The sequence below is a fragment of the Drosophila virilis genome, chromosome 3 (assembly GCF_030788295.1).
Source record: "Drosophila virilis strain 15010-1051.87 chromosome 3, Dvir_AGI_RSII-ME, whole genome shotgun sequence".
NCBI lineage: Eukaryota > Metazoa > Arthropoda > Insecta > Diptera > Drosophilidae > Drosophila > Drosophila virilis.
Window position 1 is genome coordinate 3,743,737 of NC_091545.1, and position 21,351 is coordinate 3,765,087.

At 42.4% G+C, this 21,351-nt stretch overlaps 6 protein-coding genes across 11 annotated transcripts; 2 read left to right on the top strand and 4 right to left on the bottom strand.

Moving 5' to 3' along the window:
- The first annotated feature begins 866 nt into the window (after window positions 1-866).
- On the top strand, window positions 867-4,220 carry Ero1L (endoplasmic reticulum oxidoreductin-1-like protein). The gene is made up of 5 exons (XM_002046278.4): window positions 867-1,365; window positions 1,435-1,701; window positions 2,607-3,289; window positions 3,351-3,659; window positions 3,725-4,220. Exons 1-5 carry the CDS (start codon window positions 1,216-1,218, stop codon window positions 3,774-3,776), a joined length of 1,461 nt encoding a protein of 486 aa, XP_002046314.1. The 5' UTR covers window positions 867-1,215; the 3' UTR covers window positions 3,777-4,220.
- A 230-nt stretch (window positions 4,221-4,450) lies between these two features.
- Window positions 4,451-5,701, top strand: LOC6623542 (cilia- and flagella-associated protein 298). Its single transcript, XM_032434285.1, has 4 exons — window positions 4,451-4,825; window positions 4,881-5,150; window positions 5,213-5,329; window positions 5,687-5,701. The coding sequence occupies exons 1-4, from the start codon at window positions 4,451-4,453 to the stop codon at window positions 5,699-5,701; spliced, it is 777 nt and encodes a 258-aa protein (XP_032290176.1).
- Teh4 (tipE homolog 4) lies at window positions 5,363-10,754 on the bottom strand. 3 transcript variants are annotated; one of them, XM_015175491.3, is made up of 10 exons: window positions 9,909-10,754; window positions 9,723-9,823; window positions 9,513-9,676; window positions 9,246-9,456; window positions 8,457-8,541; window positions 7,987-8,189; window positions 7,748-7,914; window positions 7,394-7,688; window positions 6,846-6,983; window positions 5,363-6,785 (listed from the first exon to the last, which is right to left on the bottom strand). In XM_015175491.3, exons 3-10 carry the CDS (start codon window positions 9,656-9,658, stop codon window positions 6,474-6,476), a joined length of 1,557 nt encoding a protein of 518 aa, XP_015030977.1. In that variant the 5' UTR covers window positions 9,659-9,676; window positions 9,723-9,823; window positions 9,909-10,754; the 3' UTR covers window positions 5,363-6,473. The 3 variants fall into 3 exon arrangements, with proteins under 3 accessions (XP_015030977.1, XP_032291176.1, XP_015030976.1); XM_032435285.2 differs by having other exon boundaries at window positions 9,513-9,823; XM_015175490.3 differs by lacking the exons at window positions 8,457-8,541; window positions 9,246-9,456; window positions 9,513-9,676; window positions 9,723-9,823; window positions 9,909-10,754 and adding an exon at window positions 8,269-8,382 and having other exon boundaries at window positions 5,364-6,785.
- Window positions 10,755-11,128: 374 nt separating this feature from the next.
- Window positions 11,129-14,698, bottom strand: Teh2 (tipE homolog 2). 2 transcript variants are annotated; one of them, XM_002046281.4, is made up of 5 exons: window positions 14,455-14,698; window positions 14,001-14,196; window positions 13,766-13,939; window positions 13,465-13,701; window positions 11,129-11,798 (listed from the first exon to the last, which is right to left on the bottom strand). In XM_002046281.4, the coding sequence occupies exons 1-5, from the start codon at window positions 14,696-14,698 to the stop codon at window positions 11,753-11,755; spliced, it is 897 nt and encodes a 298-aa protein (XP_002046317.1). In that variant the 3' UTR covers window positions 11,129-11,752. The 2 variants fall into 2 exon arrangements, with proteins under 2 accessions (XP_002046317.1, XP_015030975.1); XM_015175489.3 differs by having other exon boundaries at window positions 11,129-13,059.
- A 408-nt stretch (window positions 14,699-15,106) lies between these two features.
- Window positions 15,107-19,132, bottom strand: Teh3 (tipE homolog 3). Of its 3 annotated transcripts, none has more exons than XM_032435289.2 (3): window positions 16,407-19,132; window positions 16,301-16,331; window positions 15,107-15,707 (listed from the first exon to the last, which is right to left on the bottom strand). In XM_032435289.2, the coding sequence occupies exon 1, from the start codon at window positions 17,761-17,763 to the stop codon at window positions 16,417-16,419; it is 1,347 nt and encodes a 448-aa protein (XP_032291180.1). In that variant the 5' UTR covers window positions 17,764-19,132; the 3' UTR covers window positions 15,107-15,707; window positions 16,301-16,331; window positions 16,407-16,416. The 3 variants fall into 3 exon arrangements, with proteins under 3 accessions (XP_032291180.1, XP_032291178.1, XP_002046318.1); XM_032435287.2 differs by having other exon boundaries at window positions 16,301-16,338; XM_002046282.4 differs by lacking the exon at window positions 16,301-16,331.
- Window positions 19,133-19,216: 84 nt separating this feature from the next.
- On the bottom strand, window positions 19,217-19,750 carry VhaM9.7-c (Vacuolar H[+] ATPase M9.7 subunit c). The gene has a single exon (XM_002046283.4). The coding sequence runs from the start codon at window positions 19,640-19,642 to the stop codon at window positions 19,385-19,387; it is 258 nt and encodes an 85-aa protein (XP_002046319.1). The 5' UTR covers window positions 19,643-19,750; the 3' UTR covers window positions 19,217-19,384.
- Between the last annotated feature and the right edge of the window lie 1,601 nt (window positions 19,751-21,351).

Below are 21,351 nucleotides of genomic sequence, written 5' to 3' on the forward strand. Positions count from 1 at the left end.
TTTTTTTTTCTGCTCATCCCGTTGTCGTATTTTCACTTTTTCGTGGGAACTTTGGAGAATCGGGGAACGAGAATGCATTAGAATTTGGAATAGAAATGGGAATGGCGTAAATAACATAGAAGATGGACGCTTAGTTTGGTTAAGAATTTAAGAGATTTCCTATTTTAGCTAAAACTCAATTTAATTTGAAACATTTTCGAAAGTATAAGTATTATTTTATTTTTAAGCGATTTACATTTTTGAGCATAAAGAAATATAATAATCACAACTCAAGCCTATTTTAATAATAATATGTTTTCATTGTGGTTACATATTTTGCTTTCAGACTTCTAAGATAATGCCCAAAGCGATTTATGCTTAATCATTTTACCCGCGTGCCCTCAACCCCTTGGCAAGCGCGATTCACCCCCCGCAGACCCTGATCTGATTTAGGGACAGTCGAGAGTCTGGTCGAAATCTGAAATTTGCATATTGAGGATTCTGTAAAAGGGGCTGAGGGCTTGTCATGGGAACAAAAGATGCGTTCGTTGTCGAAGAATGGCTGGAAATCAATATTTGATGTAATTAATTAACAGCATCGAATGAAAAGAAAAGAAAAAAAAAACCAACAACAATATTAACATTTAGCAATCAATTGAAGACAATTCAATAACAACGGCATTCGATATCCGAAAGTCAAATGTGTTGCGGGCAAATTGATATTCAATTTGGCAAATTTAATTTGGAGAAAATCGCGTATTGATTGCAAAGAAAACTCAGATGTCGCAGCTATATAGAGGAAAATTCCTGACTATAATGACAAAGCGCATGAAAATCGACAGAGTTTTTTAGAAATATTTTGGAAACGGTAAGACAGTTTTGACAGCCAAAATTCTAAATGTATTCCCAATAAATTTCAAAGAAGCGTAAATGTCTTTCTTGTACTTTTGAATGTAACGATAATTTTTGATTGTTATTGAATTGATGTGGCAACCTCGTCGGCGCTGCCAACTGAATGGCAACAAAGTATCGATGCTGTTAACACACACACACACACACAGCTATCGATATTAAACGTACGTGTCCAAAATCAGCTGCGTCGAATGAAACAAACAATGCGCTGCATAAATACCTCGCAACTGGCTGCTCATTAAGAAATTGAACTGACGAAATCAGTTGGATTTAGTTGTAAACAGCAGGCGAACGTATTAGCAGAAGACAGAAGACAAGGCAACAATGACAACACCAGGAAAAGTGCGCCGCAACGTGCTGGCCACAAGTGGACTGGGCCTGGCGCTGCTCGTTTTGTTGTACTGGACGAAGCTGACGGGCGGCTACTTTGCAGCGCTCGATGAGGCCGCAACGAACAAGAACTGTTTCTGTGAGGTAGGCGTGGTCGAAAGAGAAACTCTCTCCAGCTAGGCGCTCAACTAATCGAATGTGTTTTGCTTGCAGCTAGAAGGCTCCATCAACGATTGCAGCTGTGATGTGGACACGGTCGATCATTTTAATAACATGAAGGTCTATCCCAGGCTGCAGAGTCTGTTGGTGAAGAACTTCTTTCGTTTCTACAAGGTTAACCTGAAGCAGGACTGTCCCTTCTGGCCGGACGACAGCCGTTGCGCCATACGCTTCTGTCAGGTGGAGAACTGCGAGGAGAAGGCCATACCAGAGGGCATCAAGGATAATACCGAGCACAGAGACAAGTCGGCATCGTACAAGGTGAGCTAAATATGGCACGTAGCAGTTTTGAAGTAAATCTATAGATTATGTTTGTTTAAGCAAGTGAGGTACAGTGATAACTGCCTTGAGCAAACAGTTGAAAATTCTTCTATTGTCTATCAAATCTTAAATCTTTCATAGCAGAGATTTCTTCTACTTACCTTTGCCACATACTCAAACAAAATCCATAGCTACGAACGGGTTTAAAAGATCAGGCACTTCATAAATTCGATTCCTCATTGGAGCATTCACTGTATTTGTTATCAATATTGATTTGCGATGAAGAGGTTCCTTTAAATTACTTTATTATCTTGGTGCTCAACGGGGGAATGCTATAAATTCATGCACTATCTATGACTTTCTGAATGAACGTGTTGTACCTGTTGTTGTTGTCGACGTCTGCAATGTCAGAATCAGTACTTGGCATCTTTTTAAGTTCCGCAAACCCACTTAAGCTCTGGGTGGCTGCACAGTGATAAGCAAATTGTCGACTCACGGATCGAAGCGATTGCTTTCCTTGAGATTTTGTTTATAATCCTTTGTTTATGCCTTGAGCCTGACTCTGGCTTAATCTTCTTTTATTTGGAGATTCATTTTTGGTCAGTCTTAAAGCTTGGTTCATAGACAGGATATAACATCCGGTTAAGGCCAACTCTTGATATGCAGGCCAGCTGACGTGTTGAAGCAATGCTTAGAGTCTTCTTTAAGCCAATTGTGGCTATGGCTGCCAACTGACGTGGCCTGTTGATTCACAAGTCGCAGCTCATTCAGACGCCCCCCTTTTTTCTGCTGTTAATTGTTTTATTCTGCTTAACAACAATTGTTGGCGTTGCGTAAGCTTTATTTGCACAGCTGAAGTCTCGCCTTTTACACATTCATTAAAGTTGACTTCCTCAATTATCTAGTACACGCGAGAGGCGCAGGTGGACAGAGGCTGCTCGGAGGCGGAGGACTTTGACAGCGCTTTGGGTTTTCTGGACACAAGCATTAGTGATCAGGCGCACAAGGAGTTCGAGCTGTGGGCAAAGCACGACGAGGCCGAGGAGGACTTTTGCATTATGGATGATCATGATGCGGATGCACAGTATGTCGATTTGTTGCTCAATCCGGAACGTTATACGGGCTACAAGGGCGACTCGGCGCATCGCATCTGGAACAGCATATATCTGGAGAATTGTTTCGGTGGCAACAACGAGACATCCAATAAATTCTCCAGCTATATGCCGCACATGGAGCTGCGTGATGTGTGCCTGGAGCAGCGCGCCTTCTATCGCATCATCTCGGGCCTACACTCCAGCATCAATATACACCTATGCTCCAAGTATTTGTTATCCGAAACGAAAGACTTTCTGGATCCACAGGGCATTTGGGGGCCCAATGTAAAGGAGTTTAAGCGTCGTTTCAGTCCCGAAACAACAAGCGGCGAGGGGCCACACTGGCTGCGAAATCTATACTTCATTTATCTGGTAGAGCTGCGTGCCCTGGCCAAGGCGGCGCCCTATCTGCGACGCGAGAACTACTACACAGGCATTGCCGAGGAGGACGAAGAGGTCAAGCTGGCCATGCACGACATGCTGTCGGTCATTGAGTGAGTATTGAATACATTAACTAAATAAATGCTCACTAACTTGACTCACTTTTTGTATCAGATCCTTCCAGTCGCACTTCAATGAGAACGCGCTCTTTAGCAGCGGCATCGCCTCCATTAAATTCAAGGATGATTACAAGGAGAAGTTCCGGAATATATCCAGAATCATGGACTGTGTGGGCTGCGACAAATGCAAGCTGTGGGGCAAACTGCAGACCCAAGGCCTGGGCACCGCACTCAAGATACTCTACTCGGAGAAGCTCAATTTGGCAACCGAAAGCGGTCTGTGGGACAAACCACACATCGATTCTGATCCCATCTTTAGGCTGTCGCGCACAGAAATCGTGGCATTATTCAATGCCTTCGGCAGGTGCAAATTTTTTTCTCTAAATATCCAACCAGAAAACTCAGTAAATATTGTGTATTATATTCTAGATTATCTACCAGCATATATGAAATGGAGAATTTCCGGCGAGTGCTGAGATAGCCCAAAGGACGTTGACGCCCCAAAAAAATAAAAAAAAAAACACGGCACAAATTCAATTCCCTTCAATAGAGCTAAACGCTACGAATGCCCAAAAAAAAACTGTAGTTAATTGATGAGCGCACATCTAAAGACATTATTGATATGGATCTTATTTACGGTTTCCATCCAAAAGTTATGATTATATAACGGGACAGCAGCCAGAGGCTAACGACCCTGTGTCCCATACATGGCTGCATTTTTGTATATATACATTGGGAATGCATTAAAACGTATATTCGTATATTCGTAGGCTACTTGTACTTTACCTACCCTCTATGCGCTACACAGGTGTATTTTTATTGTAAGTTAGAGTATATTTATTTATTGTGAAACTATGCCTAATTATACTTAGGAAACAATGAAACGAAAAAATAACGAAAAAAAAAACCTTGTGCAATAATCTAACGCCCGATCGTTTTCATTCAACCGTTAAGCGGCACAAACGGGCGTTGCCATGCCTACTCACATCTGGCAGCGCTGCCAGCTAACGAAATTCGATAACGATAACAACAATTTTACTTGCCGCTTAGCAACCGAGTTTTCTTTTTGAAACAATTGTCGTTAACTTCGACACAAATAGAAATTCCTAGAAGCGTCTAAAACAGAAAATAATTGAATTTATATTTATTGCCAAAATGGTAATGCTACATGTGAAACGCGGCGATGAGAATCTCTTTCTGTATGAGACAAGTGTGACCGCAGCCACGGATGCCGTTATACGTGAACTGGTATCGGTTTTCAATGGCCGCTTGAAAATTCAACGCATTTGCATGGAAATCGAGGAGCTGGCCGAGCACGGCACCATGCTGCCGGTTGAAATGATTGGCCTGAACGATGATCAGATCGAGGAGCTGAAACTCAAAGATACCTGGGCAGATAAATGCGTGCCCATGGGCGGCTTCACGTTCAACAAGGATCCGCTGTGCCGGCGCAACGGCCAGCAGCCGAACGAGGCGATGCGCAAGGTGCTCGCCAATGCCATGACCGATGCCAAGGCCATGGTCGATAAGGTAATTGGTAGTGCCACCAATCTCCAGTCACTGAACTTCATGCATTCCTTGACAGAAATTGTGCAAATCCTCGACCGCACTCACGCTGAAGGTCATCGAGGAGGCGCTGAACATATTGCGCGGCGCAGTCACCATTGTGTATCCGATGAAGCTGCCGCCGCACGACACCATACAGATGGAGTTCGCCAACATGGAGGATCTGAGCGGCACCCAGGCATCCAAGGAGGTCATCGAGCCCTCGAAGGCTCAATTGTGGTTTGCCGGTCGCCAGATCCTAACTGGCAAGCTACTGAACGAGTATTTGGGCAATAATGACAAGACCAAGGTGAGCGCAGCCCGTGCCAAAGTGTTGTTGTATAATCCACATCTTCTGCCGGCTCTCCTCAGGTTGTGGTCAAGCTGAATCAGCTGGGCGAGGGTCCGCCCGCCCGCGAGCAGGTCATCACCGAGCAAGTGCGTCGCCAAATGATGGCAGCCGCCTACAAACGCCAGGAGGAGCTCAAGGTGAGTGCTCCTTTAAAGTATTCTTTATTTAATATATATATATATATATATTTATCTATAAAGTCAAGTTAATCAAAGGTGTAGAAAGTTAAGCTTGCATTGGTGCGTTCCAAAATAAACAATTCCCTAGCCTTAAACAAGACTGCAAAGCTTTGAATCGAACCTAGACCATTTTTGGTATATATTCGCATATCCAAGCTCTAAGATGGATCTGGTTAACGTACTGAGTAATCGGCTGGAGCCGGAAAGCCCCAGCCTAGGCTTGCAGCCAAGTTTTTTGATATAAATTTCGCATAGATCAGCTAAACTAAGTCGAGCTTAAGTTGTCTCCAAGTATTCTTTTGTATATTGGCATAGGCTACTAAATCGTAAATCGTAAATCGAAAAAAAAGGCAAAGTCGCATGCCTCTATATATATGTATATATATTTATCTACTGAAGGATCTTGATTTGTCGTATTTCGTTCGTACATATTGCTAAATAAATGCATTTGCCCAAAATTGTTGGTGCCGTTCTCCTGCAAGGATTCGAAGAGCTTATCTCATAGTTCTCCTCTGAGGAATCTTCTGCAGGGATTCGAAGAGCTTATCTATTAGTTCTTTGGTCCAGCAGAGTAACAAGCGAGTTCTGACTAGTTAATCGTCGTTCAACTTCTTTCTATATACCCTGGAATTTGTATAAATTCTTGTCTAAATGCAATTGACTCTGCAATGCCGAAGCACAGCTGCTGAACCAAGGTGGGGGGCTTGATATATACATATATATATGTATGTATTATTTCTGTTTATAGTTAGGTTTCTCTATCTGGTCGTATAACCCGCATTTGAGAGGTTAATTGTAAAGCTCTTGAGAGTTAAATTGAACAACTTTCGTTGCCTTTCATATGAGTTTCTTGTTTAAAAGAGAAAGAGACAATCTGAGATGTGTGTCCAGTGCGAAAGGCTAAAATAATTTTGATCTTTGTAAATGTACATCATAAAAAATGTCCTATAAATGCAGAGATAAATAGCGCAGAGTTCGAAAAATAAGTTCAGTTAACATTGTACACTGCACAGGTCCCTAAAGATTTGGTAGAGTTTCTATATAAATTGTGTAGTTGTAAGCAAATATCCTGAGCTAAATTTTTGGCCAGCCTGGGCATTGTTTAGAGTATAACCAGCGGCTTTTCGGGCACATCACACTTGGCGGCCTTCTCGTCCTGATCCTCCGTCGACTGCTGCTCGGTGGGACTCAGCGGTATTAAGGACTTGGTGCTGCCAATCATTTCCTGCGTATCGAATGGATGTGCTGGCTCCGCTGCCACATCCAGCTCGACAGCCTGCTGCTCCAGGTCGACCACATCGTCGTCCGTATCATAGACCTGTTCCGGTTGCTTGGCAGCAGCTGCATTGCCAAAGCCATCATCATCCGAATCATCGCCAGCGCAGACACAACGCATCTTGGCATCGTCGCCCACCTGAAATCGCACAATTATTATATCAATTTCTTTCTCAAGAGGCTACCACAGCCAACCCACCTTGACGGACTTGGTAATGACGCACAACGATATGGAGGAAATGACAAACAGCACAATGGGCACAATCAGCGAGACGACCAACTCGCGATACACCTTATCCAGATCGTAGCGTGCGACCACAAATTCCACATTTGTATCCTTCAAAGAGAGAGTTTCATTATTAGAGGTCGACTAGAAGTTACTCAGTATAAAGTTTTGCAACGTATACTCAAAATTAGTTCCATATTTGAAATATTTACATATCAACTTTTGCTAGAGGTAAATACTTGGGCAGGGATCTAAAGATTATAGCAGAGTCTAAGTACCCAATATGCTAAGAAATGATATTGAAAATCAATATTAAACGGTTTTCTCAGTAAGGAGAAGTTTTTGAATGCCAAAGATTCATATCTTTCGGCAGACTTGGATAGGTTGGACTCCATTCGTAAACCTGCTTAAATTTTGCGCCTTCAGCCTGTTACATACATGCCACCCTTCACCCACTGCCAAGGCTTACAGGGTATAGAGGCTAAATGAAACCTGATCCCAGCTTCACTGGATTGGTTTACCTTGTTGTAGTAGCATTGATAGCGTGACTGGGCCGTGTTGTTGTCGCCATCGTTGCCATAGCGCGCCACGAAGTCCTTGCACTCGCCGCGCAGCGTGTTGACGCAGCCCTCGAGATTGATGAACAGCTTCTTCCAGCTGTAGATGGTCAGATTGGCCTGGTTGGGCAGAAACTTTTGCTCCGGATCGACGGCATGCGTGCTATTATCATAGATGGCCCAGAACTGTGTGAAGTTCATGAATGGCGCCGGCAGCGCATCGTGCTCCAGCAGAGTCCCATTCAGGCAATCCGTGGCGCTGCCAGAACAAGATTTCGTTATAGAAAAGTTGAAAGGGATTAAAGGGTATACGCTTACGTGATGCGATTGTCCGATTCGCGTGTAACTGTGGCACAGTTGGTCAACAGGTTGCCGTCGTCCTCCTTCCAGAATTCCGTGGGTTCGATGCGTACGCCGTGCTCCTTGCCGCGCGCCTCATTGAAGGCCACCGCGTTCTCGCAGTCCGCCGCAATAACATTGTCCTCCTGCGGCAAATAAGATTTGATTAGAAAGAGAAAGAGAGAGAGAGAGAGAGAGAGAGAGGGGTGTCTACTCACGTGCATGATGAGCGTGTTGATGTTGGCGGTGGTTATGCGGGAACAGTAGCGATCGCAGCTGAAGGGTCGCTTGATCTTGGTGCAGTGCACGCCGTGGCATTCGAAGAAGCCATTCAGCTTGGTGTTATCCTTGGCCGAGTTGATGACAGGCCCATCCGGCTTGTGATGGCACAAAAAGAACTCGGACATGTTCTTGCAGTGGCCTGTGGATTAAGACAAGGGTTTAAAAAGAGTTTCAAGCTGGGCAAACCTTTGCTTAAGTACATCATATGTAATATTTACTTAAGTATAGGGTATTAATATGTCTACTATGAATTGTTGAAATATCACCATTTATCTATTCAATTTAAATGCAAAATCAAAAAGGTACTTCTAGATGTGCTCACACACAAACATACCCTATATTTATGACTTTACTGTGGACTTGCCCTGCCCAGCGCTTTAACTTGTTGAGAATTTTAAGTACTTACCATTCGAGCAGTTGAAGACGCCGCGAATGTTGTTGCAAACGGTGCCATTGTTGCAGTTAAACTTGTTCAGGCGATTCAGGTCAATCTGTTGGTTCGAGAGGCAGTAAAAAATTAGATGTCTGTGTGTTCATTTCATTAATGTGATCATAAAGACGCTGTGGCGCCAGCCAAATGCTGCAAATGCTCGAAATATTTGCGTTTAATTAGGAGCCATAACGAGAGCAACAAGAGGGAAGGGTTATCTCAGTCAAGCCGAAGAATAAATACTCTTAAATATGCGAGCAGAGTTCTAAAGCTCGTAATTGTTAAGTTTGTCGAAGAGGTCTTCAAAAATTAGAAAATTTTACCATACAGCGTTACCTCTGATCTATTTCCCTATAGAGCTATATTTAATATATTTTTGCTGAAGTGTGTAGAGCAAAGCAAGACTATTAAATGAAAGATTTGGTTAGAAGATCTCGAGAAGCAGGCGTTTTTCAAATAAGAACTAGAGTTTTGACATATTGATATGATATTGTAGTCCTAGGGAACATGTCCTAGAATATTTTATACTGCCTAGAGCACAAAGACTTCCCTACCAAAACTTTTATCAACATCAGCTTCAAAATGAATCATGGCTCACTTGTTAAGACTTATCCGAAATATATATGTGGTACTTTGTGGTCGCAGATGACTCAATCTGTGCGTCATAAAAGACTTCTCAACATTTTAATGCCCTCGACAAGAGCATAAAACAATGAACGACAGCGAAATTTGTATTGAATTATTGATTTGGTGGCAAGGACTTACCATGGCGCAGGAGGTGTTGGTCACCCGGGTGCAGTTGTTGAGCTGTATATCGGTGCCGTTGCGTCGCACTATCGAATGGATTTGCGGACAGAAGCCGCTGGTGCGGGTCAGACACCATTCGCCGCACGAGGCCCAGGGGCAATTGTTGGGCATCTGACGGTCGACAGTCTGGCACATGACCGGATCCAGCTCGAAGCCCGACTTGAAGGCTCTGCAGAGCGTACGACCGTCAGTGGGTATGGTTAAAAGGGATTCTAATGTACTCACTTGAGGGAGGGCGAGTATATGGCCACGCTGAGATAGACAATGGAGACGCAGGACAGCACCATGGTCAGCTGGCAGAGGCAAATGGCGCGACAGATGCGCTTGTCCTGCTCGGGTATCAGGCGCGGCTTGTCCTTGCGACGCGCCATGCTCAAGCTTCAGCCGGTCTGCAATCTAAGATTTACGACTTGTTGCCTATAAAATGTCGCCTACCTTTAGTCCTTTGTCGTTTTTCAAGGTGATTTGACGCAGGGTTGGGCTGGGCTTCAGTTGTTTACCTGGCGTCGCCTTTATTTGTCCCAATTTTGTGTCAACTGTAACACGAAAGAAAGGTTTGTCCCGTTTTGGAACTGGTTGTAATGCTAGCCTTTTTTGTGCTTTTATTCCGCCTTAGTTTACTTTTCTCTTTGCGATTTTTTTTTCCCTTTTTTGGCGGACAACCAACACGACTCGACTTCCGTCCGCACTTGCTGCCTGCTCGCTTGCAACTGGCTGTGTCCTGGCCAGGGCTGGCTGGCTGGATATTCGCGCTGCGCACTTTTACTTTTTCAAGTGAAAACGAAAGTAATTGACAAAACAAACCCTTGGCCCCAAGTTGAACCAGCTGGCCCAATTTCGCCAGTCCGACGCATGCGCCTCGCACAGCCAGAGCAAAAGCTTTGGCCCAGCTCTGACTCTCTTGCCAGCTCTCTCACTCTCTACCTGTCTCTCTCTGTCTTGTTCTTTCCCTTTCACTCTTAGTGCACACTCAGTTATTCTGCCGTGCAAATGCACCTTATAACTAAACATGATCTTCCATTTTATTATGGCCTAAACCAGTGGAAAATGGGTGAAAATAATTTAAAGTTATGTACAGAGCAGGTTGATTAAACTGAGTTAATCTTTCGAAAACCTTAAGAGCTAAAGCCTTACAATTTCGAAGTACACATTCTCTTATAAGAAAAACAGAAAACGTTTAGTATTTATTATTTCTATAGAACTAATACTCTTCTCTAATTCTCAAATAGGGTATAACCCAATAACTACTTGCAACTAGATGCTATGTAGATTCTCGTATAGCATAAACAGATCAAGAATAGTTTTCCTTAACCCCCCGAAAGTCGGGGCACACTAAATTGGAGACAGTTGACTTGTTATTTTAATTGTTAACTTTATAAATCATGGAAATTGTAAACAATAACACCTTGGCTAACAACTGTAGTCGAAACCTCGGGTCAGGTTTAATTTCTTAAAATAAAACAATTATAAATTCTCTTCTCATTTGTTGTTTTTTTTTTTATAGTTTAATTGTTTATTAATTAGGCCGTTAGCTTGTTAAATTTGTTTATTGATAAAGACACGTTAAGTAAAAAATTTGTAATCATTTTTTGCATTTCAAATATTATTTTTTTTCGTTTGATTTAAAAAATTCTCATAAGCAACGTGCGTTAAATCGGTTCTGCTATTAAGCTATATTATATATATATATATATATCTATATATATATATATATTATATGTATATATATATATATTTATATATACTTGTATATACTTGTTATATGATTCCATTAAATGTTCCATTTTTTTTATATATAAGTATTTTTACATAAGATTTTTAAAACTATTTCAAAATGTCGCAAATTGTGTGTGAATTCTGTTAGTTGAATTATTTTTGAATATATATTTGGTTTTTTTTTTGGTTCCGATTTCTATGGGTACTACGACCAAATGGTTCAGAGATAGAATATGGAATCTCTGCTTTTTGCTAATTATACAATTTTCTTTGATTTATTTACGAATTTTACTTAATATTCTGTTTATGACTACTATCACAATTCTTTTTGAAAACAAGCTTATTTTTGTTTTTGTTTTTTGTTTTTTTTTTTTTTTAGTTTGAGAAATTGAGATTTTATCTGATGGGAAAGGCGGAGCATCGAGTTGCGTTCGAAAGCAAGCGAAAGTAGAACAAAAGCTTTCAAAGTCTCTATTTAAGATAAATGTGTGTATAAAGCATAATAAGATGTGTATGAAAATTGGCAATGAGCTAATTGTTTGAATAGATTTAAATATGTTTTTTTTTTTTAGTTCTAAAGTACAATTTCAATGCTCCGCTGTGTCTCCTATATTTTAATGGCAGATGGCTTTTCTTCTATAATATTTATTAAGCTATATGTTTGTGTGTGTGTGTGTGTGTTTTTGGTACAGACTACAAAGTTAATTAGCTAAGTTGTTTAGAGGATATTAACTAATTTGAATTTATTGCTAGTATTCCATTTCATCCTCTTCATCACTGTGACACAGAAGTTTGCTAAAAGAATTGATTGGTACGAAAGTTCAAAAACGTTTCTAATGCGAATTACATTTTAAGCAAAATATCAGATTAAATACCATAGATAATTCAGTTACAATAGTTAGGTACATGCCAAAAGTTCTTTAACTAGCCTGAGGCAAATACACTCAGAGAAAATGCAACTAGATGCGTATTTATAGCAACTTCTTCTTTAAAGAAAAGAAATTGTTTGAAAGTCAAAATTCTTTCAAACTTGATTCAATGTGAAATCTTTTTAATGCTTAGTTTAAGCATGCAAATTCTTAGCATAAGTCTGCAGTGCTTAAACCAAGCCCTTTTTTTATAATTTTCTTCAAAAGCATTCAATTCTTTAAAAGAATGTTACGTATATTTCTTAAATTAAGTAAATAAATCTTTAAAAGAATGTTTTTGATACTTCTTAAATTCTAACATTCTTTTTAAATATTGAAAGCTTTTGAAGAAAATTATAAAAGTACGTACGTATTATAAAAGTACGTACCAAAAAGTACGTATTTAACTAGAACTTAGATCTAGAGCTAGATCATTTCTCTGAGTGTACTTATCTTAAAGTAAAACATGCAAAAACTAAAATCAAATAACTAGAAATACTGGAAACATGCTACTATTATTTTAGTTAAAAAATATATTATATATAATTAGGTATTTATTTTTTGGTCGCATATAAACTGAGCGTTGTATAGTGAATAATATTCGAAGTCTGGACTAGTGCAGCGTTTTTTTTTTCTTTTGAGGGATACTCGAAAGTATCTCAGCAAAGACTATAATATAGACTATATCTATATAATGCAGTATATATCAGTTTGTGCTCTTTGATTATTGAAAAGTCTTGTTGAGAGTTCGAAGAGGTTTTTATTTTTTGCTAGCGAACTTGAAGTGCTTTTTATATCAAAAATTGCGAGATGACAGCTTGAAGCTGAGCTCGGGCTAATGCGTGAAACATATGTATATATATATTTGCTAAGGACACTTCAGAGTAACTTTTTCAAAGCCGGGTTTTCGTTTCGTTTTTGTGTACTGAGCGTGTAATTTCTAACAAAGCGTTTGATTGTGTTCGTTTTTATTTTTATTTTTTTTTTGCTTGGACTTAGATTTAAGTTGTAGTCCCTCGATTTGAACCTAGCTTAGAATGTGAGCGGGGGGAGCACAAAAAATTCAGGCACTGTCGCTTTTCAGAGTTATTCAATATACTTTTAAAGTTAACGACTTTTCCGTATTACATTTCATGCAGTTAACGATCCTGAAAATAATTTGTACAAAGAGAGAAAAGAAACGTAAAGCGCATGAAAAAGTCTGTCAAAGAGAACTTAAAAGCGAGACGAGCTTTTTTTTACAAACAATTTCACAAACTTAAGATAGAAGATTTCCGAGGCCAATCAGGATTATAGAGCATAACAATTACAATCGATAACGATATGATAGACGATAAACGATTAACGATATACGATTAACGATATACGATTAAACGATTACTTTTGACAATCTCAATACAAGGCACAATGGATTATTATAAATATAAAATATTGTTTTTGGTTATGTGTGGGCTTTTACTACATTACGGGTTTTTATAAAAATTCTTGTATGAGAACACAAAAACTAGATGCTTGCGACTGCGGTTTGGTTCATTTTTGAAAAGTCAACTCACTCTTCCTTGGTTGGAAACTTTTCGGCATAGACCCGTGAGGATTTGTTGCACGCCTTCTCACAGCAGGGGCAATACCAATAGCTGAGCACCCCGATCGAGATGGCGAAGAGCACATTCGGTATTATCAGCGACAGCACCAGATGATACAGATTATTCTCCCACGAATAGCGACCGATGACGACCTGCGGATAGGCGCGACTATAGTAGCAGGGAAACGGTTCGCCAATGTGAGAGTAGCTGTTGTGGATGACAAAGAATTTAAAATCATATTTATAAATAATTCGCGAAGCGAAGAACCCACCCATATTGTCTGGCAAACACGCTGCAATTGGTCGTGGGCGGATAGCCGCAACCCTCGGAGTTGATCAGAAACTTTGTATAGCTGACATCCCAATTGACGCGCTCCAAGTCTCGAGGATTGCGCTCCCATTCGCTGTAGGGTATGCGCGTATAGTTGACAAACAGCTGATGGCACCTGGCAGAGAGAAACCATATAAACTACTAGTTTAATCGAATATAGATCTCTCTCTACTTACTTGGTGAGTGATGAGGTGCAGCCCTCGCGACAGGAGCTCCAGGTGCAGTTCTTGATGCCCTCCGCATAGATGTGATCGATGACAACGCAGGTCACCGGCACCGGATCGTAATCGGCTATAATTGTTGAGATGGCGGGATCCACGACAAAGGGTATCAGGAAGAGAAATGTGAACACCGACAGTATGGCAGTCGTACCTATAAAGGGTAAGCGTAACTCCAGTCGGTTAGATTATGCTGTAGAAAGGTGTTCTGCGGCAAACCAAGGCTGCAATCCGTTTTGTTTCACGGTTTGAACCAGCTAGATGGTTCAAACTTAATGTGGAAATCACACTTCAGGACTTTTGATTATAAGAATGTTAAGTAGAAGTCAACCAGCTGCAGCTTCGAACCAGCGTCTTTACTTTTAATGGATTTGCAGCCATTGTATAAATCTATCTAGATCCTGAAACTTACCAAGGCACACGGAGGTGTAGAATTTCGCCTTCTCGAGTATGCTATCGATTTCGATCTCCTCGCGCTTGGCCTTGATGGCGTCGACGCAACCGCTGCCTGGCCGGATCGGCCCGTGCGATTGGCAGGAGGATCGGCCCGATCGGCTGCTGCTCAGGCTCATTTTGCTGGCCGACAGGGTCTGGGCCGAGAGCGTCGGGCTCGTCGGCATCGACGTGGTCGTTGTCAGCGTTGAGCTCTTCTTCATGCTTACTTTTGTTTTTTTTTTTTGCGAGTGTGTGTCGTGTGTGTGTGGATAAAAGTTTTTGGTTTTTTTTTTTGTTGGGTTTCTTTTTTTTATCACTAAAAGCCTTAAAAATGAACACCGCTAAATTTTTGCTGCTCGCCGAGCCTACAACAATAAACAACTTTAATGAGAGCTTTCCGCTCGCTCCCCCTAGCCTAAAGTTTCCCTAGGGTTTCCTTAAGGTTTCCCCAAGGTTTCCTTAAGGTCCTTTTCGTTAACCCAAAAGTTGATCTCTTTTCTTTTCGTCTTGTCGAAATGGAAATCTGTTTTTTGTCTTTAGTCTAAGTCTTTGTTTTTGGTTTTTAAAATTGCAATTGGATTTTGCATTAATTTTAGCTAAATTTTGTTTGTTAGTTTAACTTTTCTTTGTTTTCTTTTTTTTTTTTTCTAGTTGTCTTTGGTTTTGTTTAAATCTTCTTAGTTTTGATCACGCATCCCTCCAAACCGTTTGACCATTATCCGCCTGCTCCTAAGGGCCGATTCTTAAACCCTTTTGTGGGTTGTGTCTTCATGTGGCTGTGTCTCTGTCTGATTGTGGTGTGTGTGCGTGCATTGAGTGCATTTCTTGTATTCTCTCTATATGGATATTAACTTAAAGTTAAATAATCGAATCAACTTGCGGCCCACGAATTACTCTCAGTATGTGGCCTAACCTTATACGAAAACGAAATATATATATATATATATATATATAAATTATACTAATATTGTCTGTTCTGATTCTGTTCCGCAACTCGAGAATTTTTCACGTGCCTCGCATATGTGGTGTAGTGTTTTATATAGTTTTCTTTGTGATTTGCTGTTAGCTCGGTAGTGTCCTTGCAAGCCGCTCAGGTGTGTGTGGTCTAGTTAGAAGTTCGATGGAAGGATTACAAAGTGTTGCGATTGATAACAATGCCCAACTCCATTTACTGCAAAGCGAAGACGCCCGTCTGATGCACCGGACTGTCTTCCTGGAGCAGAGGAATGCCTGAAAAGCAATGCGCAGAGAAAGGATCTTTATCAATGGAAAATTCTTACGTAAAACTGATATCTTTCTATGCTATGCTAGGCCTTAAAGCTATGTTCTAACTCTACTTGAGTAATGTCTGAGAATTGAATCAGAGTTAAAAGGAAGTTTCATAAGGGAGGCTCCAAGATGTTCTTACGTTGGGGTCTGAGATAAACCTGAAATGTAGAGAGAGAGAGAGAGAGAGAGAGAGAGAACTAAGGTACTAAGGAGATCGTTATGTTTCGCCTGAGGAATAACTGAAGAGTAGAGGTGATTTCAAGGATATTCTCATGTATTGATCGTAGGTTGTGCGTGAAATATGGCCTGAAAAACGACTGAACAGTAGAGTTGAGAGAGAGGACCTTCATAAAGAACCTCGTTTTTAGGAGGCACTCACGTGATAATCATATTTTTTTAAAGGGCAAGTTTCAAGGTTTTATTTCCTAAGCGTTCTAGGTTTGAGTGAGTTCTTCTAATCGAGTATAAGGTTGCCTCTAACACTACTCGAGCATGGCTGGTGCATTAACTACGGCCTCTGCGACTAGGTGATCCTTAACCTATGTTAGATTTACCCCATAGGCTGTCGGTTTGGCAAGGCAAATGCTGAGAACTCCGTTGGTAGCATAGATTTTAGATTAGTTACGATTTGGCTTATGGGTTGGGTTTGGGTTAGCTTACGTGACGGATCTCATAGGGCCATGACTTCGTCGCCACCGCCGCCAGCCATGTCGCCGCTGGTCGGTGCGCCGGGATTGTTCTTGGACAAAACGGAGGCGGTGTCGACGCAGCCCTTGAAACGCATCTTGGCATCGTCGCCCACATAGACGGTGGTCTGGCACATTATTAGCACCGAACAGGAGACGACAAACAGCACCGAGGGCACAACCGAGGCGAACACAAACTGGCGATAGGTGACCTCCAGATCGAAACGGGCCACCACGATATCCTTCTTGGACGGCGAATAGAAGCAGGGGAAACGTGCCCGGGCATTATGATCGCTGCCATCACGGCCGAAAACCTTTAAGAATTCCTTGCACTCGTCCTGCAGCGTATTAACGCAACCCTCCAAATTGATCATCAGCTTGGACTCATTCGAAATGGTCAAGTCCACATCGGGCGGTGCTATCTCCGGCACCTGCGTCGCGACAGACACATGCAAATGACTGAGATATGTAAAGTTGGTCAGATCGCTGAGCATGCTGTGCTCCAGCGTGGAACCATTGATGCAGTCGACCGCATCCACGCGATCCGACGTGTTCTTGATATAATAGCACGATGTCATGGCCACATTGTCATTGGACTCGTTCCACACCTCCTCCAAGGTCTCCGCATTGATGGCATTCTGGCACTGCGACAGATACACCTTGTCCCCGCTGAGCACCACCACGTTCTTGTTCCGCGTCGGAATGTCCACGCAGCGTCTATCGCAATTGTACGGCGTGCGTATCTTGCGGCAGGTGCCACGACTGCACGAGAACAATCCGCTGATGTCCATGCAGTTGATCTTGCCGCGCCGACCCGAGCACTTGACGGGCGCATCGCTGTTGTGGAAGATGCACTCAAAGGCGTCGGTTATGTTCAGGCACTGGCCCGCCGTGCAGTTAAAGGTGCCCGTCAGATTCTTGCACTCGTCGTTGATGCAGCGCGCCTTGTCCGCGCGATCCTGATCGATGCCGTAGCACGTCTTGTTCGCCGAATTCGTGCAGTTCTGGAAGGTGAGATTTGTGCCGTTGCTGCGCAGATTCACATAGATCTGTATGCAGGCGCCCGAGGTTTTGCTCAGGCACCATTCGCCGCAGCTGCCCCACTCGCAGTTGTCCTTGTTCACAGCCCGCGTTGTGGTGCACATGACGGGCGTCGGATCGATGCCGCTCTTGAAGGCCCGGGTCGATGGCATATAAATGGCCACGGTGAGATAGACCAGCGCCACGGAGCTGAGCACCAGCGTCATCTGGCATATGCAGATGGTGCCACAGATGCGTGTATCCTGCGGCGGCACCACCAGATCCTCGGTGGCCACCTTTTTCTTGCCCATAATTGCGCTGCTCTACTCCTGCTACTGGCTAATCCTCGACAGAGTTTGCTCCTTGCTCTAGCTTATGGCCTGGCTTTTGTGCGCTTGGCCAATTTATTGGCGCATCTTGTTTGTTCTATCGATTGATTCCACGCCCCACGCCCCGCTGCTGCTGCCCACGCCCTGTCGCCTTGACGTGCTGTTATATAATCCGGAATTGACTTGGCGAGATTACTTTTTTTCTATTTCCAATGTGTGTGTGTGTGGCGCTGTGCGGGGGGCGTTGCTTTCAATTTTACACACAACTTGACTTATTGATTTTTGTGTTTTTTTTTTTTTGTAAGTTTCTAATTTTCTAGTTTAGACTAAAAAGTTGGCCGGAGCTTGTCCGTCGCCAGCTCCGTGCACTTAATTTGTGTAATTAACAACAATCTAGCAGCTAGTTTGAATTATTATTATTAAATATTTTTTGCTATTTTCTATTTAGTTGCCAGCTGGCATTTGCTTGGAACTTGGGCTGCCTTTTCACACAGGCCCTGCTGCCTGGCTTTGCACAATTTTCGCACTGAATTGGCCACGGCATTTGCTTTTGTCTCTGCCAGCTCTATTGGTTGCACTCGTGTACTTGACGCTCGTCACCATCTCTCCATCTCCATCTCCTGACCGCCGACAACATGTCGCCAGCTAACCAGCTACCCAGCTCTGCTCTCGGCTGTCTGGCAGAAATCAGAGCGATGCGCGCGCATTTTTATTACAAAATCAATAAAACCGCATTCACGTTTTGCACGAGCAGCTCCTGCTCTCTGTTTGTCATCCTCCCGACTCCCGCTCCCGACTTGCTGGCGCTGCTTTTTCATTGATTAAGCTATGCGTGGCCGCAGCATGTGCACTACGCCCCTCATTTCGGTTGCCGCCTCCCGTGCTTTTGGATGCAGGGCACAGGGACAGGGTCGCCAAGAGGCGGTCGCAGCGGGTGGGCGTGCTGGGCATGACGTCGGCGTCGCAATGAACCAAACGAGTGTAGTTTCAAATACTCTCGTAGAGGGTATAACAACTTTGTCGTGATATATGTAACGCATGGGAGAAGTCCCTAGAGTCTTTATATGCTCAATCAGCAAGACAAGCGGGTCGGTCCTCGTCTGTCCGCCCGGAATGGGATATCGATCTTGTTGAGAATATAACAATTTTGTCGTGAAAGGGTTAACCCACAGGAGAGGCTCCATAGTCTATATATTCTCGATCAGCATCAACAGCCGGTTCGATGTGTCCGTCTATCCGTCCGGAATGGGATAACTTTATCATGTAGCTGCCCAGGGAACTCAGCTTAACTCCCGCCAAACCCGTATCCAATTGGACTACTCTATTTATAGTTCCTCCGGCAACAAACGGTCGAAAGCAGGGCCTTATCCACATATCCGCAAGGGTATTTGGTCCGAAAAGAGTTTTCTTTTCTAGTTTTTTAGTACATATCGTGTGCATATAAATATATATGTATATATTTCCTCTATATTTGCGCTGGAATGCACATAGTTAACAAATTTGCACTATAAATTAAGTTAAGTATAAAAAAAAACGGACCGTGGCCCGTGCTTTAAGAGATTTACACAACAGAAATAAGAGCTGAGTCCGGCTGTAATCCGACTTAGCCGTCCGTGATGGGCATGTTCCAGGATTGGGCCATCACTTGTATCACCTTTTTGCTCAGTCGGGGTCCAATTAGCGGATTCATTTGCGCCATATAGCAGCACAGCCAGAAGAGCCAGCAGCAGCCCGCGGTCAGCATCAGAATGCACTGAGTCAGCTTCTGTTGCGGTCCCCGGGGCGTTATTATCGAACCGCCAATGCCGATGGCAGCCCACAGGCCGGTGAAGAACAATACGAGCAATACGGCGGCGCCCATGTTACAAGTTTATTAAATAAAAATTTGTGCAAATTGCGTAGAGCTGTGATTTACAATTGAATTTCACTTGTTGGCTGCCTTTGTTTTTTTTTTTCGCTACGTACGATAGTTGCCTGCCTATCGATATGCGCCTATCGCAACCGAAGCAGCTGTGCGAGCAGTGCTGCCAACCTGCTGCAAAGTGGCATTGTACAAAGGCGCTAAATTTGAACACAGCTTGGCCATGCCTAGCCATATATAATTGTAATAAAACTGAATTCAGCTAATTGACTTCAGTTCAATGTTGACAAACTATAAGTCAAATGCAAAGTGGCACGTTTTAAGGTATTTTGAAAGTGTGTTTAGATATTTAAAAGGTATTTTCAGTGTGTTGAGGGATCTTTAAACTGTTAGCTTAACTTATTTTGTCAACTGACAAACTACTAATGAAGCTAATATATTAGTGAATATTATGAAAAACTACAAGTTTTGATCAGGCGAACTTGACATCACTTGCCTTTGATAGCACTTTCCAATTTATTTATCAGTCCGAAATATATTTATAAAACTGGGCAAAAAACGTCTGTAAAATATTCACAAAATAACCAAGTTTTCCGACTTGCCCTTTGTTAAGTATCAGCCCATTGAATAATCAATGGCAAGTGTTATTGAGAATTTCACATTGTTGATTGGGCGACGACGACAATTTGTGGGTTGGGTTTGCTTTATGGGAATTCTCTAAATACGAATGCGCTCCTAAGTAGGCAACACTTCTTGCACGCCAAAAGAAGGTCAAATGCAGTGAAAGTTTTTTGTTTTATTTTTTTATATTTTTAAATATAATTCGTTACTCACATTTACAAGTTGTGGTTGCTTCCAGCTATTCAGGTTTATTTACGTTCGCGGACACACACACACACACACACACAGACACAAAGCACATGCTACACTCACATACACACTCACACTCATACTCGCACGCACACACACACAGCACTTACACACACAGACACATGTGTATGGAGCGTCGTTTCATAATGGAAATGCAGCAGGATTCGTTAAATAAAATGACTTTTCTTAATATTTTTTAATGTTTGTTAACTTTTTACGTTGCGCAGTTTTGTTTTTAAGGCAGTAAATTTGATTTGACCGTAACTTGTAATTTAGTTCTTTTCCTGTTCCTTCGAGCCGAGAAAATTCCAAACAGTTAAATATGTGTGTGACGTGCTGCACGGCTCGCAGCTCACATTTTCCCTGCTGTTTACGCCTGAAATTCTGACATTTCTCGCGAAGCTCGGACATTTTTTTTTCTTTTCTTGGAGAGCAGCTGTCGCTGGGCATGCGCCTGCCCGTCATCTTGGCTGGCTTTACGTCATCCATTGGGGTGGCCGCCACTGTTGCTGCTGCTGCAAGCTTTACACGGGCGTAACGGTCACAGCCAGTGTTGGCAATTCAGCGGATTTCTAGCTCGTGGGCGGGAAACATTTTAAATTTATTTCGAAAATTCCGTTAAAATTTCAAATTATTTCGCACTGTAAAACAACTCGCAGCAACCCTCACTACTAGGAAACCTTGCCAACTGTTTAAAAAAATGGCGCAATAGGTGGCAACACTTTATCTTTCTCTGTTCCTCTGCAACACCTTGCCTATTTGAATTCAGCTATTTCTAACATTGAAAACAGCTAGTTTTTTGCAGTTGGGCAACACTGGCCACAACGCGTGAGCGCAAG

Bases quoted from the DNA above. Each gene is read 5' to 3' on its own strand.
- VhaM9.7-c (XM_002046283.4), bottom strand. From the start codon at position 19,642: ATGGGCGCCGCCGTATTGCTCGTATTGTTCTTCACCGGCCTGTGGGCT.
- Ero1L (XM_002046278.4), top strand. From the start codon at position 1,216: ATGACAACACCAGGAAAAGTGCGCCGCAACGTGCTGGCCACAAGTGGA. The intron at 1,702-2,606 runs GTGAGCTAAATA...TCAATTATCTAG, and splicing joins ACAAGTCGGCATCGTACAAG to TACACGCGAGAGGCGCAGGT. The intron at 3,660-3,724 runs GTGCAAATTTTT...ATTATATTCTAG, and splicing joins TTATTCAATGCCTTCGGCAG to ATTATCTACCAGCATATATG.
- Teh4 (XM_015175491.3), bottom strand. From the start codon at position 9,658: ATGGCGCGTCGCAAGGACAAGCCGCGCCTGATACCCGAGCAGGACAAG. The intron at 8,542-9,245 runs GTAAGTCCTTGC...TCGAACCAACAG, and splicing joins CCAACACCTCCTGCGCCATG to ATTGACCTGAATCGCCTGAA. The intron at 6,984-7,393 runs GTAAACCAATCC...CTCTCTTTGAAG, and splicing joins ATCAATGCTACTACAACAAG to GATACAAATGTGGAATTTGT.
- Teh3 (XM_002046282.4), bottom strand. From the start codon at position 17,763: ATGGGCAAGAAAAAGGTGGCCACCGAGGATCTGGTGGTGCCGCCGCAG.
- LOC6623542 (XM_032434285.1), top strand. From the start codon at position 4,451: ATGGTAATGCTACATGTGAAACGCGGCGATGAGAATCTCTTTCTGTAT. The intron at 4,826-4,880 runs GTAATTGGTAGT...ATTCCTTGACAG, and splicing joins CCAAGGCCATGGTCGATAAG to AAATTGTGCAAATCCTCGAC. The intron at 5,151-5,212 runs GTGAGCGCAGCC...GGCTCTCCTCAG, and splicing joins GCAATAATGACAAGACCAAG to GTTGTGGTCAAGCTGAATCA.
- Teh2 (XM_015175489.3), bottom strand. From the start codon at position 14,698: ATGAAGAAGAGCTCAACGCTGACAACGACCACGTCGATGCCGACGAGC. The intron at 13,702-13,765 runs GTGGGTTCTTCG...CATCCACAACAG, and splicing joins GTGTTTGCCAGACAATATGG to CTACTCTCACATTGGCGAAC. The intron at 13,060-13,464 runs GTGAGTTGACTT...AATTATTTTCAG, and splicing joins AAGTTTCCAACCAAGGAAGA to GATCGTTAACTGCATGAAAT.